Source organism: Oryza brachyantha, chromosome 1 (genome assembly GCF_000231095.2).
Source record: "Oryza brachyantha chromosome 1, ObraRS2, whole genome shotgun sequence".
NCBI lineage: Eukaryota > Viridiplantae > Streptophyta > Magnoliopsida > Poales > Poaceae > Oryza > Oryza brachyantha.
This window is the reverse complement of record NC_023163.2, coordinates 20,073,261-20,090,927: the sequence shown is the minus strand read 5'-3', so window position 1 is coordinate 20,090,927 and position 17,667 is coordinate 20,073,261. Positions and strand designations below refer to the sequence as shown.

Sequence of the window (17,667 nt, the reverse complement as noted above, 5' to 3'; positions counted from 1 at the left end):
TCAATCCAGAGCTGTGGCTTAGCATGTTCAGAATTTCATTTCAAATTAAGTGTAATTGACCTGGCAATAGCTTCCTCTATTCCTATAGTTAACATACAGCATAATTTCAATTCGGCGCATCATTGCACAATTTTCACCATTATAATTGTGCCAATATACAAAATCTACATTGGCAATTTAGTGCGTGCGACATCGGTATCAATACAGGATGGAATATAAACTAACAGATCCACATACAGAAATCTCATATGAAACAACAAACCATTGTAAATATCAAAGGTGGTAAAAAAGATTAGGGGTGAAAAAAGGAGTCCTAAAATACCTAGTGTCACGCAATGGACACCTTGGCGCCGACCTCCTCGAGCTGCTTCTTGGCATCCTCTGCCTCATCCTTGGTGACGGCCTCCTTGACCTTCTTGGGGAGGCCCTCGATGAGGTCCTTGGCCTCCTTGAGCGCCAGGTTGGTGAGCGCGCGCACCACCTTGATGGTCGCGATACGCGCGCTGCTGGGCACCTCCTCGATGACCACGTCGAACTCCGTCTTCTCGGCGGGGGCCTCCTCGGCGGCGGCGCCCGCACCGCCCGCGCCGGGCGCCGCGACGACGGCGGCGGGCGCGAAGGCCGCGGCGGAGACGCCGAGGCGCTCCTGGAGGTGGTCCACGAGGGAGCGGGCCTCCTCGAGGGTGAGACCGGCGATGGCGTCCCCGAGCTCCAGGACTTTGGGGGACTCGGTGGCGGTGGACGCCACGGCGACGCCGCGGCGACCGCGGCGGCGGCCGGGCACGGAGACGGACCTGGGCACGGCGGCGGCGGCGGGGGAGGCGGAGGAGGAGGAGGGGAGGGAGAGGAGGGAGAAGGCGGAGGAGAGCGTGGTGGAAGCCATTGGGGAAGGGGGAGTGAGGTGAGCTCTGGGAGAGACCTCGCTTCCGGTGTGAGCTGAGCCGCGCGGCGGGAGGACGAAGGCAAGGAGGGGGATAAGATGAGGCGGCGTTGGGATAAGACGCCGCGCTATATAGTGCGCTGCGAGTGGCTAACACCTACGCTTGCCTAATAAAATTGTGTGTGACGAGCAGGTTTTGCGAAACTGCTTCGCAGGTTGAAACTGTGTCCACGGCAAAACCCGCTGATTATCGCGTAAAATTTAGGTAAATTTGAACCGATTCGTCATGGTTTTGAAGGCAATACCAGAGATATGTCACGATTACCATGAAGTTTTTTTTGCCAATAATCTCATGGTTTTCGCATTATCAATAATCATGGTTTACATGTGAAAACATCGCAATATATTGCAATACATCATCATGATTTTTTTATCTTTTCAAAAAATATAAAATCTTGTGAAATTTTCTACCGTGGCCATCAGTGTGCCCTAGCAGATTGAGCAATAATCGCGGCTTTGTGGTTTTAGCACACGTGCTTAATCACGTAATAGATGGAACTGCTTGTATATGTATCAAAAATTGTTTCTAAAAAAGTTCATATGATATGATGAGTGAACTCAGTGTAAAACAATAATCACATCGACAAGCATTGTACGCTAGATGCAAGAACCCAAGAACTAGATTCGCAATGCTGCTCATACGGGAGGAATGCGAGCAGGCTGATGCACCGGATCTAAATCATTCTCTTGCTGTGTAGAGTCATCTGTGCTGCTAATAGAAATGTGGCCGCCATCGTGATCGTGCTTATCCTCTTGAAACGTAGAGACGTTGGTGCTACTAATGGAAATGTGACCGCCATCATGAGCATGTAGCATAGAGCTGTCAGTGCTACTAATGGAAATGTGGCCGTCATCGTGAGCGTCACTAGTTCCCTGACTGTCCTTGTCCTTGAAGCGGCCCTTGCAATTAAGAACCAAACATATCACTAATAGGCCCACAGCCATCAGGGTGATCAGCAGCATGACCTCATGATCGTGGCTCATTTCCTTTACCCCCTTTAATTCCAGATCCAGCAGCTGCGTGTATATAAAGAGGCTGTTGCAAATTTGCAATAACAACAATTGTATAAGTGATACAAGCCCTCGTTGTTTGTCTTTTCCTTAAAAAAAAAATCAAACGACGTATTTAAAAAAAAATAATTCGTGAATAGAAATTTTAGAAACATATTTTCAGCGGTCTAAAAGCTAAAACTATAAAAAAATAAAATTTCAAATTTAATGTTAAAATTTAAACTATAACTTATAAACATAAATAAAAATGAATATTAGAGCGCGAGTTTGACTAACGTATGTAAGTACACAGATAGAAAAAGGAAAAAGATCATGATGTGGTAGGCACGGCACGATCAGTAAAACATCGAGTTTGAGAAGTGAACTGAAACGACGTGCATTTGGCTGCGAAAAAAACACACTCGAAAAGAGTTCGTCGTATACCTGGAGAGACGAGAAGAGACGAGCGGGGCTTGGAGCGCTGCGCGAGGGATCGGAGGGAATTTGCGTATCCACTCTGCCTCATATATGGGGGCGTCTCAAGAGCGTTTTCCAAATGCAAAGGCATTTTTTTTTCCTTATGGGAGAGCCCGGGAGTGCAATACAGGGCAGTTACTTGCCCATGCGATACCGATACGATCCCGTCACAAAACCTGCGGATCTCTTCCATCTCGTCTGGGTGAAGCGCGGGCAGCGAGGATCCGGGTGAAGCAGATTTGTTGCCGATGGATGATCGATTCGGCGAATCGAGAGCTTACGGACTGTGGGCCGCGGGTTGGCGACAGCTCTGCCGGCCCTGTGCGGTCGCGGCTGCGTGCCAGACGTGATCTGGCCCGGTTAGTTGCTCGAGCCGCACGGGAGCGGCAACGAGGCCGCACGCGAGCGGTGCGCGCGGTCCAGATCGAGGCTCCATTGTGCGGTGTTCGGCCCGTGGGTGGGGCGCTGGATCGTGCATCCCGCGGCCTCGGTTTGCTCCGGTGGTTTGCGTTTGCGTCTCGGCGTCGCTCCGCGGATCGCGAGGGGGATCACTGCGGTGCGGACGAGCGCTTCTGTTTACGTTGCCGTCCGATCCCAGCGAGAGATGTCGCTGTGACGCGAACGATGGCTATCCGCGGCGCAATGCCAGCACGGCCAGCACGGCACGTCGGCATCTGGTGCAACCTCCACGCTCGGTACGACGAAGGCGGACGGCAAGTCCGCAACGGCGAATTTTTACTACAAGAAAATTAACTGGCTGTCTTTCGCAGTCGAATCCCAAAGCCAGTGTCCACGAGGGTTCATGGTGCGCACGAGTATTACTGGATTTACTGCTACACACCAACGCAATCCTGTGTTAATTGATTACAAACTGTTGGTCTGTTGCAGGTTCTCTCTCAAAGAGAGAGAAAGAAAGAAAAAAAAAATACAGCTCCATTCAAGAGGAGTAGCTCGCCGCGATGTCGCTTTCGGGCCAAAATTAATCACGTACGCGACAGAAAGCACCGGATCCATCCGCCGGCCACCATTACACAATTTGGTTCAGCCGGTACACTCTAAAGTCTAAACGGACAACACCATCCAAGTGGAGTCGGTGCACGTACTGTCTTCTGTTCTGTACTTCCGGTGTCTCCTCATCATTTACTTTGGCATGACCATCGTTCATCATCATGGCCACTGATACGGATTAGTCACAGTTTATTCATTCTAGGTCTAGCCTGCCAGTTGGTTAGCTGGTTGCTAATGAAGGACGAGGGGACTACGCCGCCTATCGGAGCAGTCCCAATGCAGCCTCTGTCCATTCTGTATCTCAAAGACTTCACATCAAGAAATCATCCTCCCCAATACAAAGTTTTTGATAAGTTTCTATAGATAAAGTGTAGCACCAAGCTAACTGGTTAGTCGTGGCATAGAAACCACGCTGTCCTCTCCAACGCGGCTGTGGTGATTTCTTCTGTCTCGAATGGAACATGGACTTCGTTTCTTGATAAGAAACGATTTCTTGGTTTCTTTTCCCCTCTCTTTAACAACTATACTGTCACATCAGTAAAATATAACAAATAGATGAGTAATAAATGGATTTAGAAATTAAGTAGAATCTGTATCGTGAGTGCCCTTATAGTTTAGCTACCTGCCTTTGGTCCTTTCTATTTAGATAAGGTATATCCCACTTGTAATCTATATTTCGCTCTGAAACTATTATTGAAAGTCATCCTTTTGATTCTCTTTGTCGAGTCATTTTCCTCTTTTTTTTTTCGTCATCCACGTATGTCTATCGTGTAATGTTGTTATGTTCTGAATAATAAGCTCGACGCTGATTGATGATCTAACTGACCAATAACTAATAAATAACTTGCGAGAGAAAGAGCAATGAACTAATTCTTACAATAGATATTCTTATCTGGTTTTAGAAACACGCAAGCGGAATAGTTTATTTGCACCCTGTTTTTTTTTTACAATTGAACGCAATATGCTACACGGACCTGAAAAAAAATGCTTTAAAAAACTATGTGTTTCCTTTAATATTTTTCAGGCAACGAATACTTTCTCCATTAAAAAAGTATTTTTATTTTACCTCACATATACATTTGTCCCTTACTTTTTATAACCACGATACATCTATGTCCTATGTCCTAGTTTACCAAACTGCAACGCAGTAATTGTTAAAAAAAATTAAGTCTTTGTGAGACCAACCAGAAAAGAGAGATGAACTCATTTTTGGGGATCCATGGATGAAATACATTATATAACGCAACTCTTCATGTCTTCCAATTGAAAATAACAATTGAAAATACATTATATAACGCAACTCATTTTTGGACATGGACTGGGAACCTCTGCTCTAGCATATAGCTATTGCATGAATTACAGTGTAGCACTATTTTACCATTGGATCAAACCGAAAGACTCTGGCTGCTACAGTAACCAATACACGAGCAAACAGCGCCTAAGTCATACTGTAGCTACATTAACCCGGCACTGTTACGTCGTTTTTTTACCGTTGCCCAACAACGCACGTCTGCAGTAATGCAAACGATTACCCAATGGACATCTATATATTTGTCATGTAATCGTTTACTTCAGTATATTAGTGGGAGAATAATCTACAAATGTCAGCTTGCCGTTTAATTTAAAAATGAAGGTTAAGTTACTCCACGGAATACAAAGGATAAGATTGTTCCAAACAAAAAAGAAAATATTGTGAGCAAGATAGTTCAATTATAAAATAGAAACATGAAATTTTCAACTCTAGACAACTGAGAAATACCGGATTCATTCTAGCTTCAAAGAACGTGATACGTACTATTAAGCCCTGGAAGTAGGGATGAAAATGTTGAAAATATAAGCACATAATGATTTAAACTATCGCGTAAATAAATCATGACATTGTAAAGCGAAAGCATGGCAGCACATAGATCAACCAACATGTACAGATCTAATCTAAACATGTATGGAAAATAGCTACACACGAATAGATTAAATAGACGCAGAACTAGATTAAACATAATTGACCTGTACCGAAGGTTGTTTTGAAGAGGATTGGAAGCAGCACGAACGACTCGCGGCGTAGGATATTGACGACGGCGAGCCGCGACCGATCGACGGGGAAGACGAGCCGTCGTTGACGAACAACAAGCAGTCGCGCAGAGCGCTTCCCAAAAACTTTATTCGCCCTCTCCCGGTGCAGGACTTCACGAGAACGACGGTTCCGGAGACCTGCTTTCCTGATCGCTGGTGCACGTTGGCGAAGGGGACGTGTGATCAGCACGCCTACCACGTCGTAACCGAACCGGATAGGCCGCGCGTAACTTATCCGGACTCTATGATATCTCGCGCAAGAAAGAATCCGATACGATAAGTTTTCAAAAACTGATCACCGGAATTTCCGTTTCACGCAGCAAAACAAAACTGCAAAAGAAAGTCGCATCTGCGCAAGCACGAGGAGCCAATTTTAGCGGACCATTGACGCGCATGTCGTGCGCGCGCCACCTGACCCGGCCTGGCCCGAGCTCGGGCCAGGCCAGGCCAGGCGAGGCGAGGCAAGCGAGCGCGCACGTGTGTTGCTCTATTTCCTTCTTGCTCGAGAGCCTAGAGAGCACTCTCCTATTTAAGGAGGTCTCACTCTCATAGAACTAGTAAACTAGTAAGGTGGTGGTACTAAATGTTCTCATGCATGCTTCTATGAGGTGAGTTTTTGTGATTTTTCTAGGAATTATTCTACACATGGGCATTTGCCTAATTAATAATTCCAACAGAAAATGGTTCGGAATCTTTTCGGATTCCAGACCAGTTTTTGGAAACGAAAATCGTCGGTCGGAATTTTTTCGGAATTTATCGGAAACGGAAATGGAAACGATAAGGGTAATATCCGCCGGAGATCGGAACCGGTCAGAAACTTTCTGGAATTTTTCGAAAAAACATTCCAGAATTTTTTCAGAATTTTTCTGCAAGCCTATATGACCTAAATTCAAAATATCAACCCAAATGACTCAGCCCACTTCAACAAGTTAGCCTTAAATCCTTAATCAAAACATATATACAAACACTTTACTTTGTAACAATTTATATGATGTATAATTTATTTTATAATATGATAGTGAACTTTTATAATAATCCGTATGATTTACACTTTACTATAATATTCTGTAAATTATAGTCTTTATTTGGTATTTAGACCATCATTAACAAAGTGACCTATGAACTTAGTTGTAATGATAAAAAGTGGTATGGTTAGTTGTTAATATTTAAAAATTTTGATCTACTCTTTTAGGAAAAAAAGGAACCTCGGTTTGAGAGTTTTATATTGCGATAAATTTCCGTTACCGTATCCACACCGATTCGAATTCATCCTAGTTTCGTATTCGATAATATTCGATTCTGTTTTCATATTTGAGGTTTCCGATTTCGATTCCAATTCCGAAAAAGATATGGAAACGGAAACGGTAAAGATGGTTTCCGTCCATTTCCGATCGTTTTCATCCCTACCTAAAAGTAGCCTTTCAAAGTATAAAGTATAGTATTACAAAAATAACAGAATAGAAAAAATATAAAAATAAAATGTCATTCTCATTGAATTTTTATATGATTTCAAAACACATAAAAGTTTCAAAATTTATCGGCACACTATTAAAAAAATGGAAACCAAGATACAGGAAGAAGAAAACATAACTATTTCGCTCTAAAATTAGTATGGAGTAGGTTTCCCTTATCGTTTTGTCTACCAAAAACGCAGGCCAGAGGTATGGTGATTATCGCTGATGATCGTGGGAAAACTGGACAAATTTGAATTAGAAAAATTAATGGTATTGTCGCTGTCTGGGTGCTCAAACCGCACGATAGTGTGCGATTATCACAACTTCACTGGCAATGGCGATAACTGCGGTATATGGGATGATAATCACGACGGTTTTCGTAATATCCATCATCACACTTTTGGTATGAAAGCCACATGATATGTCGTGATATATCACCATGAATTTTTTTGGATTACAAAGGGTTGTCATACCCCGGCAACTTAACCAATAATCATGTTTATCGTGACAACAATCGTGATAAGTGAAACACTATTTCAAAAGAGGGGGGGGGGGCAAAGTCTTTGTTTTAAATGTTTTCATAAAATTATTTTCCATAAGGCATAAATCCTTTATTTTTTATGTTTTCCTTTGTTTTAAAAGGGGCATTAAATTGTAAATCAGTAACGGTGTGTATGTAGCCAAATAAAACATGTCATTGCTACTACATATGAAACAAAGATATTGCAGGTTACAAATACAACCAACAGAAACTAAAGGAGCACATAACTAGGGGCATGTTTGAGGGAACTTTAGATTATGAGAAGCAATTGTTTGATAGGCAACTTCTGAGAACCTGAAAAAGCTCTAAAACCTAGCTTCTTCAGCTTCTGGCTTCTTAGTTTATTTTCTAAAATTTATAACTACAGATTCTTAAAAGTTGTGGACCGTTTGAGAGCAGCTTCTGACAGAAGCAGCCTTAAAAGCTGTAGCTAGAAGAAGCTCTCCTAAACAGACCCTCAGTCGCATCGGCGATACTGCTATATATACCATAGGGTAGTAATGCAGAATCTGAACAAATAGAGTATGGTGAGTTTAAGGGCGAGTGATATGAAAAGGAAAATCACCCATCACAGGATGCATCACCAGTGAATGAGTAATTAAATATTGACTATTGCAAACTTTAAAAGATAAATTAATATGATTTTGAAGAAATTCTTAGATCAACTTTTTAGAAAATATATAATTTAGCCGTTTAAGAAACATGCTCATGGAAAAGTGTTAGCTTAACCCCCACTGCCGAACTCACACGCTTAACAAACTAACTATGCAGTAATGCACCAGCATGCACGTCACAGCTCACAAAATCACAGGCAACCCAGCCCCCCTAGATAGCCGAAGTCACATGGCGATGCAGGAGAGCCGCGCGCTAGTGTGAAGCGCGGTGCACATCAGCTGCGCTGTAGTTCACAGTGCTGTACGTGTGCGGCTTCCGGGTAGCCCAGCCCAGCCCAGCCCAGCAGCGTTTGACCGGAGCTTAAACACCACTGTGCACATGAACAGATGTGAGTCATATGACTGCGGTCTCTGCAGATGCCGCATCGACCTGGCACAAACGTAAACCGGCACCTGGATCTGGATCTTAGCACATGAACTGCCCCTCCTCAAATTTCACCGCCAAAAAACAAAAAATATAAAGAAGAAATACACGCAAACCATACCCTTCCGTCATGTAATGTGCCAGCTAGTAGATGACCTACTTTGGTGGCCTTCTGAGAGCAGATACAATAGCAAGCTATAAGCCAGCTATAAACATATTTTAAAGAGATAATAAGAAAGAGAGAAGAGAGGTGTGCTACTAATTTATAGCCAGCTACACATGAGCTCCAAGACAAAATATGTATATGACATGTAGAACCATGTATTGATGTTTTATTGGTAACTATCGATAAGTTAGCTATTAGATTAATTATAGATGAATTGGAGCTAGTAGTTAGCTGTCTTATTAAACTTGCTCTTAAGGGTAAGTACACCAGTGTAACAGTGTGAACGGTTGTTGTCTATTTAACACACACAGGCAGCTACAGTGACTTGCTATTTGTTTATCTGCAAAATATTTAATTTATTTTTTGACAAATAAATCAAGGTAATCAATAGTACCAGTGAATAGACGAGACGCAACGTACAACAATATTAGCGATGTCGGTTTGGCATTGGAGCACACACCCCTGCCATCTTTTCGCAAAGATACGTTGGGATCGTCTGTTAGATGGAGAGAGATTTTTTTGCAAATTTCGTAATATACATACAAACGGCTTAAAGACATACGTTATAAATGTCCTAATTATAACCAAGTATAGATTCCACGTGAAAGGTTAACCATGGAGCTGTGAGAGCAAGACTAATAAAATAGCCAACAAGCTTGCTATAAGGTTTTTTATAGTCAGCTCTTAGCACACCCATATACTAGTTAGCTCTTTATTATTAATGCAGGACCTACATGTCACTCTCACATAGTTTCTTGGTTCTTATACCCAAGCTGACTATAAGCTTACAGCCTACTTACTCTCTCTCTTCTTCTTCACGTAAGTATTTAGTCAGCTTATAACCTGCTATTATACTTGCTCGGAGTGGGAGGTCGGTCAAGTTTGTTGGGAAGGCGCAACGGAGAAAAAAAAAACCGTCAGTGTTGTCATCTCTTGTCATCGCGGACACGTACGCACAAGTTACACGTGTGCAGGCGATCGCACATCGGCACATGTGGCCAACTACTGCTCCGTATTTGAATATTAGCCCAAAACGTAAATATTTTTATATTACAATGAGTAGTACTATTTATTTAATTGATCGTGATCTATTTAAAACTCTTTCAATTTTAACTTTACTGTGCTCCCACTCATATTGCTAAAAAATCTAAAAGAAATTATGCTTTATGTTTTATGACGGCGTCACTGCAGGGTGATTGATTGACTTTTTTTTCTTAAAAACTAAAAACATATTTAGAAATAAAAAGTAACTTGTGAGTAAAAAATTAACATATATATTCTTAACGATCTACCAACAAGGCTAAAAAATAAAATTTAATAATTCTAAAATTAACTTTAAATTTAACTAAATGTTAAATTTTATCTCATATAAACAGACCCGAAAGTTGAGAAGGAAAAAGATACGAGTGTACATGCAATACCGGAAGTCGAGAACATGCATGCGACAAGAGACTGGTATGACAAACGAGCCAACGTGCTGCGATCTTTGGTAAGATGTGCAGTTGTGCACTGCACAGACGCGAATGGAGAAGGAAAAGAAATATCCCACCGTTTTATAACCTAAGTGTTTGATTTTTCAAGAGTGTTTGATTATTTGTCTTATTTAAAAATTTAGTATAAATATAAAATGATTAGTCGTGATTAAAATTTTTTATAATAAATTAAGTCACAAGCAAAATAAGTAATATTTTTATAATTTTCTAAATAAGATAAATGATAAACATTAAAAAAGTTAAACATATATTAAGTCCTCGAAACGGAGGTAGTACTGTACTACGCGCAGTAGGCTCACCCTGACTGAGCATTTTGTTTGTATCGACGAGCCTGGACTACGGGACTACACGAGATAATTTTTTTGTTTCCACGACAGGATAAGCCATGACTGCGATTTTTAGTTTAGGTGTTAATGTGGAAAGTAATTAGAGTCATTTTCATCGATTTCGTGGTTCATATTTTTTTTTTGTTTGTAAGAGTATAAGTATAAATTTTTTACCTGAAAATTTTCATTGCATCGATCACGTATTCACGTATCATTGACTTACAGTTCTTCTTAGCTCATGTTGAATTAACCAAATGAACAAGTGTGTTCAACGATCGTAGATTGGATCTATAATCTTTCCCTTGTGTTTATAAGTTATCCCTCCATATTTTAATAAATAATGACGTTAACTTTCAACATATATTTGATTATTTATTTATTTATTTATTTATTTAAATAATATATGCAAATAAGAAAAACGTTATAATTAAAATATACATACATTGTAATAAATCTCATCACAACAAAATAAAAAGAGAAATAGTAAATATGTATTAAAAAGTCAATGACTTCATCTATAAAATACATAGTAGTAATATTTAAATTTTAAAGATTAATTTTAGAGTTGATTAAATACATAGTAGTAATATTTAAATTTTAAAGATTAATTTTAGAGTTGATTTTATGTCAATTTTATTGTAATGCATTGTATAAGGTTTATTTTTCAATCGACATGTATTAATCATAAATTAATTTGTGTTATTTTACTGTTGCTCGTGCCCTAGCCCTCTACCGCTTATTTCTACTCTCTTACCACAATGGTTGGAGTACTTTGAGCCCGATGTGTGCTTCACGTGATTTTGAGGTTTGAATTTTAACCAAGGTTTCTTTTTAGCTTGGAATCTAAATAACATAATACTTCTTTTGTTTCACAATAAGTGCAGAGAATACTAATTCTACTGTATCTACTCATTTCAAAACGCTAGGATACGTACATTTATTGTAGTTTTTTTTGGATCGTCGTTCTCCATTAAGAATACTCGTTATATAGTATCTATCCATTTAAAAGCATATATTTATTTCAATTTTCGATCATCATTCATTAATAAGAGTACTTGTTATATAATATTTATTCATTTAAAAAATACTAGGATACATTTATTTCATATTGCCGTTCTCTATTAATTGTTCCAAAGGCGTAAAATTTACATTTATAAGAAATATATGATCCTCGCACTACTTATTGTGATAGACTGTCCATGATTTATCGCAATTTATGATACACATGGTTTGTTGTAATTTACACACCATGAATCATGCTTTAATGCTATCTCCATTTTCATTTATTCGCTACCTCTGATTCCCAATGACGCCATCCATACCAATACATTCAGACCTTTTAATTTAAAATTAAAAATATATATGTGGCTAGGGTATATGTTTTTATTGTTTAAATGGACAATCCGGAGGTTTTTAAATTACATATTCCTACTAAATTTTTCGGCCTGCGGAGGCAAAAACACACACGAAAGAATGGGATGATAAACTACCATTACCAAATAAGTGAAAGAATCATAGCTCAATCGGAGTAAAGAAAATTTATATACGATTTCCAAAGAAAAGAATTTCTTTGATCAGTTTTTGTGAAATTTCTACAAAAATGAATAGGCCCTTCAAGCCTAAACCGAGCATTTTATAGGAAACAAAAATATGATATTTTTTCTTTTGTTTTAACAAAAATGAAATGAAAGTCCATCTCCGTCACCCCGGCATGCTAACGCACACATTTTCGATGCACAATAACACCACACTACTAGCCGTGCGTTTCCTATATAAACCAGTCCCGAGAAAACAGAAGCTGCTACCGAGGCAAGGGGTTCTCGTCCTCGCCCTTCCCCGTCTCCACCGCTCAAAATCTCCATCCCGACTTCCCCCGGCTGCCTCAAAGCCGGCGGAGCTCGCCGCCGCGCCGCCCACTCCATGCCTCGCGTGCTCCCCGCGGAGCCGGCGGCAACCAAGGCGTTGCGCCGCGGCTTCTGACGAGCGCGCGGTCGGCGACTCGGCGGCATCCCTGCATACGTCGGCAACCGGCAGCTCCGCAGGTAAGCTCGCTCGCTCGTTGTTCCTGCATGTTTCTGCTCCGGCTAAAATTCAGAATGTTTTTATTTGTTCGCCTGCTCTGTACTCTCTAGTCTGCGACCTGTACCGATCCTTGTGGAATTCTTACTGCCGATGTTTCGTTTAGTCCTAGAAAAAATTTCTTTTACGGTTCCGACTGCGACGTTTTTGTCTCAAATGACGAAGAAACGATCCAACTTTCATTGAGACCACAGCAAAATTTCCAAAACGTTCAGAACTAGGCCTGGAACACTGTACACATAGCTAGCTTCCATAAAAGCAGATGATTTGAGAAACGTGGCCCCATGCACCACCACCACCATAGCTCTACAAGAAAGACAATGTAACTCTGCCGCAGTTTCACTTTCACAGTGGGAGGAAGACGATAGGCACATGCAACTTCTTAAATACACAGTACCAACTACTAAAGCGTAGCAGCAGTGCTCGTCGTATTATTGCACGCCGGTAGCCGAGCAGCGACGGCTGGCCTTATCGCCGGCGTAGTGTACCTCGACGTGTGTGATATCCTAGGAGATCTAGCCACTGCCCTGAACAATGGCAGGTCGTCGGCAGGGCAGGGCAGTGCAAGGCAGGGCAGCGGCGCAGCTGCACTGCTATATGAATCCCGGCTCCTTCTTGCTGACACGAAGAGCATCAGCAGCGTTTACTTGTCATTAATGAAATCTAGGTAGCAGCAAGGTTGGTTGAAATCTCGATGGTCAGCTTTGCTCGCGTAATCTCGTCTGTTTTCTAATGCCTCCGGAGCCCAATGGAATCTTACCCTTTGTTTACGCCAGTAGTTGGTAGCTCTATCTCTGGCCCTTTCGTCACAACAAAAGCCATCATTTCTACACATTAAAAAGGTTAAAAACGGCTTCGAAATGTTTACGAGTAGGTGTAGTTGCGTACTTGCACTAATAAATTTCAATCAAAACCCCAAACAGGAGTATTATACTATAAGGAGTGTCATTCCTGTCCGTCTACGGTTCATGCAGTTCCAAATACTAGCTCATTTACGTGTGTAAACTAATTTTCAGTCCATTGATTAGAACACAAGAAGCCGAGATCGCGGCTTTTGCCCCCTTCATGTAACGGTATAGTAAAATTGTTCTAGTAGCATTTTGATGATTAGCACGGCTTCTTTCCACATGGAAAGCTACTGATTTCCCACTAAAAATAGGAGTTCATCAAACAATCACCCGTGTGGACCAAACCAATAATAGTATCTCCCCTTAACTAATGCCATTGAAACTAGGCCCTAGTTCGCTTTTGCTTAACCACCGAATGCACATTAAACATCAATGAAGCGTGCAACTATTCAATCATCGCCATGTCGTCCAAGCTAGGATCTATAGATACCTGCAATTATTTTGGGGACAAGGGCTCGGCAGGTTTTTGCGCTGCTGCGTATTTAATTCTTGTCCGATGTGCAACAGAGTGGGATTGATGGCGTCCCAGTTTGTTTAGTCCCAATTTTGTTTAACCTTAAGGGCTGTTTAGATTGAGAAAATTTTTAGGAGAAATGTCACGTTAAATGTTTGCCCGGATGTTAGAAGGGGGTTTCGGACACGAATGAAAAAAACGAATTTCACGGCTAGCCTGGAAACCGCGAGACGAATCTTTTAAGCCTAATTACTCCGTCATTAGCACATGTTAGTTACTGTAGCACTTATGACTAATTATGGACTAATTAGGCTCAAAAGATTCGTCTCAAGATTTCTTCCGTAACCATGCAATTAGTTTTTTGGTTCATCTATATTTAATGCTTTACTTATATGTTCAAAAATTTGATGTGATGTTTTTGAAAAAAAAATTTGAAAACTAAACGAGGCCTTAGGTGTACTTTGGTCACGCGTGCCTTGGCCCCCTGTTCCAATGTCAAAACCGTAATGGTTTCACTACCTCTATATACCTGGTGAAAATTATGCCTCCTTTGAAACATAGAATTCCTTTTCGGAAAGTCCACAAATATACTAAAGTTTAGATGTGCATATATAATCAGGAATCCTTGATTTTAGATGGAGGTGCAGTCAGTAGTTCGATATTCGTAAATAATGTGGAATACTTCAGCGTTACGAATTGGGACTGGTAAGTTTTTATTCTGGATTGGTCCCCTATGAATCTTCTACATTTTTGTGGAGCCTACAGTCCAGACAACTCGCAACCGATCAGATATTCAGGCTCCTCCTTCTCTGACATGTTCTATCCATACCACCACTCAGCACCTTCTCCAGCTATCTTCCCCTCAACATTTAATATTCAATCGATTGATTAGAATACAAGAAAATACTACTGCTAGATATCTCCCCATTTATATATACATGTTGACACCCTCAAGCTAATTCATTATCCAATAATGAATCAGCCAGCAGAAACAAAACCAAAAGGAGAATAAGATAGAACAAAGGAACGCAAAAGAAACCTAGTGCATTATTCCCACTTGCAATCATGTGAAGAAGCTCAGGGGCCTTTTCGGTTGGTCTAAAATGCGTATGTTGATTTCAAAATTTAAATTTTAAAGTGAACACTAAACTACGAGAATACTAAACTACGGTGAAAAAAATCTCAAGAACATAAATATAAAATCTGAACCACATCTTTTTTTTTTCTACTAACACAGCTAATGCGTCATTTGAAGTATTTTTCTCGTTTGGCCAACCGATAACTCCCAAAATCTATCTAATCCAACACACCACGGGGGCAGGGCCCTCTTGCCTTTCGAGCGACACGCATCTCTGCCAAGCTCCCAAGTAAACGGAGCCAAAAACGCCCCGCAGCAACGCCAGGCCGCGCGGGGCCGACGCCGCGCCAGGCTCAGGCACGGATCAGGCAACCGATGCATGGCTCATCCGGCTGTGATGGCTGCTACAGTTTCCGGTCGTACCCGTCCTACGTGTCCGCACAGTAGCTGAACCACAACGCAAAGCAGTAGCACAGAGAAGCCACTGTGAACTTTTCTTTATTTTACTGTGCAGTGTAGTTGGCTTCGTTTGATTTAATTACATCTGTAAAAACTGTGATGGTAGCTCACGTTGCCTGTTGTTTGGTCATGGACGCGATGGTGGTGCTTGGTCTATTCGGAGGGTTTAGGTCACTGTTTGATGACTCGAAATCCGCCAAACCTTCTATTTAAGGTGTCCGTGTACAATATTACTTGCATGTGTCCATGTCCAGTCCTTTGTGGTTTTGCAACATGTGGCCACCTGCGTCCTAGTTCGCCACTTGGGCCAAAAACGTCACCTTTTCTCCGTTTCGCCTTACCGGGAAGCAGTGATGGCGCCGGTGCATGCCATGACCACTTCTTGACCGGATTGTTAACAAGGGCTCTTGTTGTTATTGTCCCTCAATTGGACAGGCTTCAGCAGCGGCGGCATGAGGCGCTGACCGGGCGGCGGCGTGGTGGCGGAGGGATGTCGTCGCGGCGGGACGGGCGGTTCCGGCTCGCCGGCGGCAGCGAGGAGGAATGCCCGGCGGCCGCGGCGGTGGTGGACCAGGCGGCCTGCACGGCGCAGTCGTGCCGGTCGTGCGTGGCGGTGTCGCTGGCGGACTGCATCGCGCTCGGGTGCTGCCCCTGCGCGGTGGTGAGCCTGCTGGGTCTGGCGTTCGTCAAGCTCCCCCTGGCGGTGGCCCGCCGCTGCGTGCGCCGACTGCGGCGGCGGCAGGGGAGGCTGCGGCAGAAGAAGCGGGTGCGTGACCTGGACCCCGCTCCGGGCGCCACCAAGCGCGCCGCGGCAGCGGCGGCGGCGGCGGCGGGTGGAGTTCACCAGGAACAGCTCCCTGGCGCGGCGGCCACGTCGAAAGGCGAGCTCGACGCCGACGTGGTGGCCGCCGCCGCTGCGTCCCCCGGCAGCGACGTGTCGGAGAGCGACGCCGACGCTGAGAAGGTGTGGCTGGAGCTGTACCAGGTGGGGCGCTGGGGCTTCGGCCGCCTGTCGGTCTCGTCGGCGAACCCGCCCGTCAGGCTGGCCTACGTGGCCACCGGCCACAGCGCCGACGTTGACGGCTCGTGACCGTCCAGAGTCGACACCATTGCCGGGGCCGTACCGTCCATTCGACGCATTTGCTCGATCTTCCCGTGCGATTTGTCGCCGCTCGGCGGCAACACAAGTACAACCTGTGGTCTGTATGCCATGTCACGGTGCCATGGTCCAAGCCTCCAAGGAGGAAATTGGTCGGCGACGTTTGGGAGAACGGCACGTTCAAGAAGAAACACTCATGTGCCGTTCTCTCCTTCGGCTTCAACTACAACAGTTTCATCGCAAAACTGGCGTTCGTCAGACTGTTTCTCTCTTCTCGATCCTTCTTCTTCATTTCTTTTTTTTGAAGGAATCCTTATTCCATTTTGGTATTCAGGGAGCTCGAAGTGTACTCACAAGTGTACATACTTTGTGCCGTCGAGTTCCTGCAAAGCGTAATGTCGTATTCGGTGATCGCTCTGTACATACCATTTCTTAGATAAATTTATCTGCGTGATGGCATTGTGCTCCAACTAATGGATGTCAGTTCTGTATGTTGTTTTGCTCTGCGTGTCAGCGCCTGCACTGCTCGGCACCGACGCGTCCTGCGTCCTGCGGCTCCTGTCTGCGCCTGCACTGCGCATTGCAGGTATTTGCAGATGTCAAATACTAGTAGAAGTACCGCATCCATCGAATATGAATGTACTTCCTCTCCATTCCAAAATATATTCTAGGATTTAAATATAAATGTTTCTCTACTAATTTTTATGATTTCAATTATTACAATGATTGCAGAACCAACTAGATACTTATAAGAGTGATGTAATCAATTAAAAATTTATCACTAAAGTGACTAAAAGAAAATTTTTTGACATCTCATTAGTTTATGCTAAACAATCTATAAATGTTTATACTTTGGTTGGAATGGAGGCAGTATTTGGAAAAAAGTCATATATGGTTCCAGTTTCATTAATTTTCTGTAAAAATCGTAGTAAGTTTACAGCTCGTTCGTCTCAAAATAGCAGGGTTTACCACTCGGTGTTAACGTTCCTGAATGGCTAAATCCGATCCTGACTGTACAGTAGGCCCATAACGGCCCATAATACGGAAGACCAAACAGAAACTGGACCTGAATCTGAAAACCATACGG

At 42.8% G+C, this 17,667-nt stretch overlaps 2 protein-coding genes across 2 annotated transcripts; one reads left to right on the top strand and one right to left on the bottom strand.

Moving 5' to 3' along the window:
* Positions 1 to 121: 121 nt before the first annotated feature.
* LOC102711034 (50S ribosomal protein L12, chloroplastic) lies at positions 122 to 975 on the bottom strand. Its single transcript, XM_040525668.1, has one exon. It carries the CDS (start codon positions 881 to 883, stop codon positions 329 to 331), a length of 555 nt encoding a protein of 184 aa, XP_040381602.1. The 5' UTR covers positions 884 to 975; the 3' UTR covers positions 122 to 328.
* A 14,744-nt stretch (positions 976 to 15,719) lies between these two features.
* Positions 15,720 to 17,228, top strand: LOC121054974. The gene has a single exon (XM_040526266.1). It carries the CDS (start codon positions 15,720 to 15,722, stop codon positions 16,569 to 16,571), a length of 852 nt encoding a protein of 283 aa, XP_040382200.1. The 3' UTR covers positions 16,572 to 17,228.
* The last annotated feature ends 439 nt before the right edge of the window (positions 17,229 to 17,667 follow it).

What these genes read in the sequence shown, in the direction of transcription:
- LOC102711034 (XM_040525668.1), bottom strand. Translation starts at nt 883, where the DNA reads ATGGCTTCCACCACGCTCTCCTCCGCCTTCTCCCTCCTCTCCCTCCCC.
- LOC121054974 (XM_040526266.1), top strand. Translation starts at nt 15,720, where the DNA reads ATGTGTCCATGTCCAGTCCTTTGTGGTTTTGCAACATGTGGCCACCTG.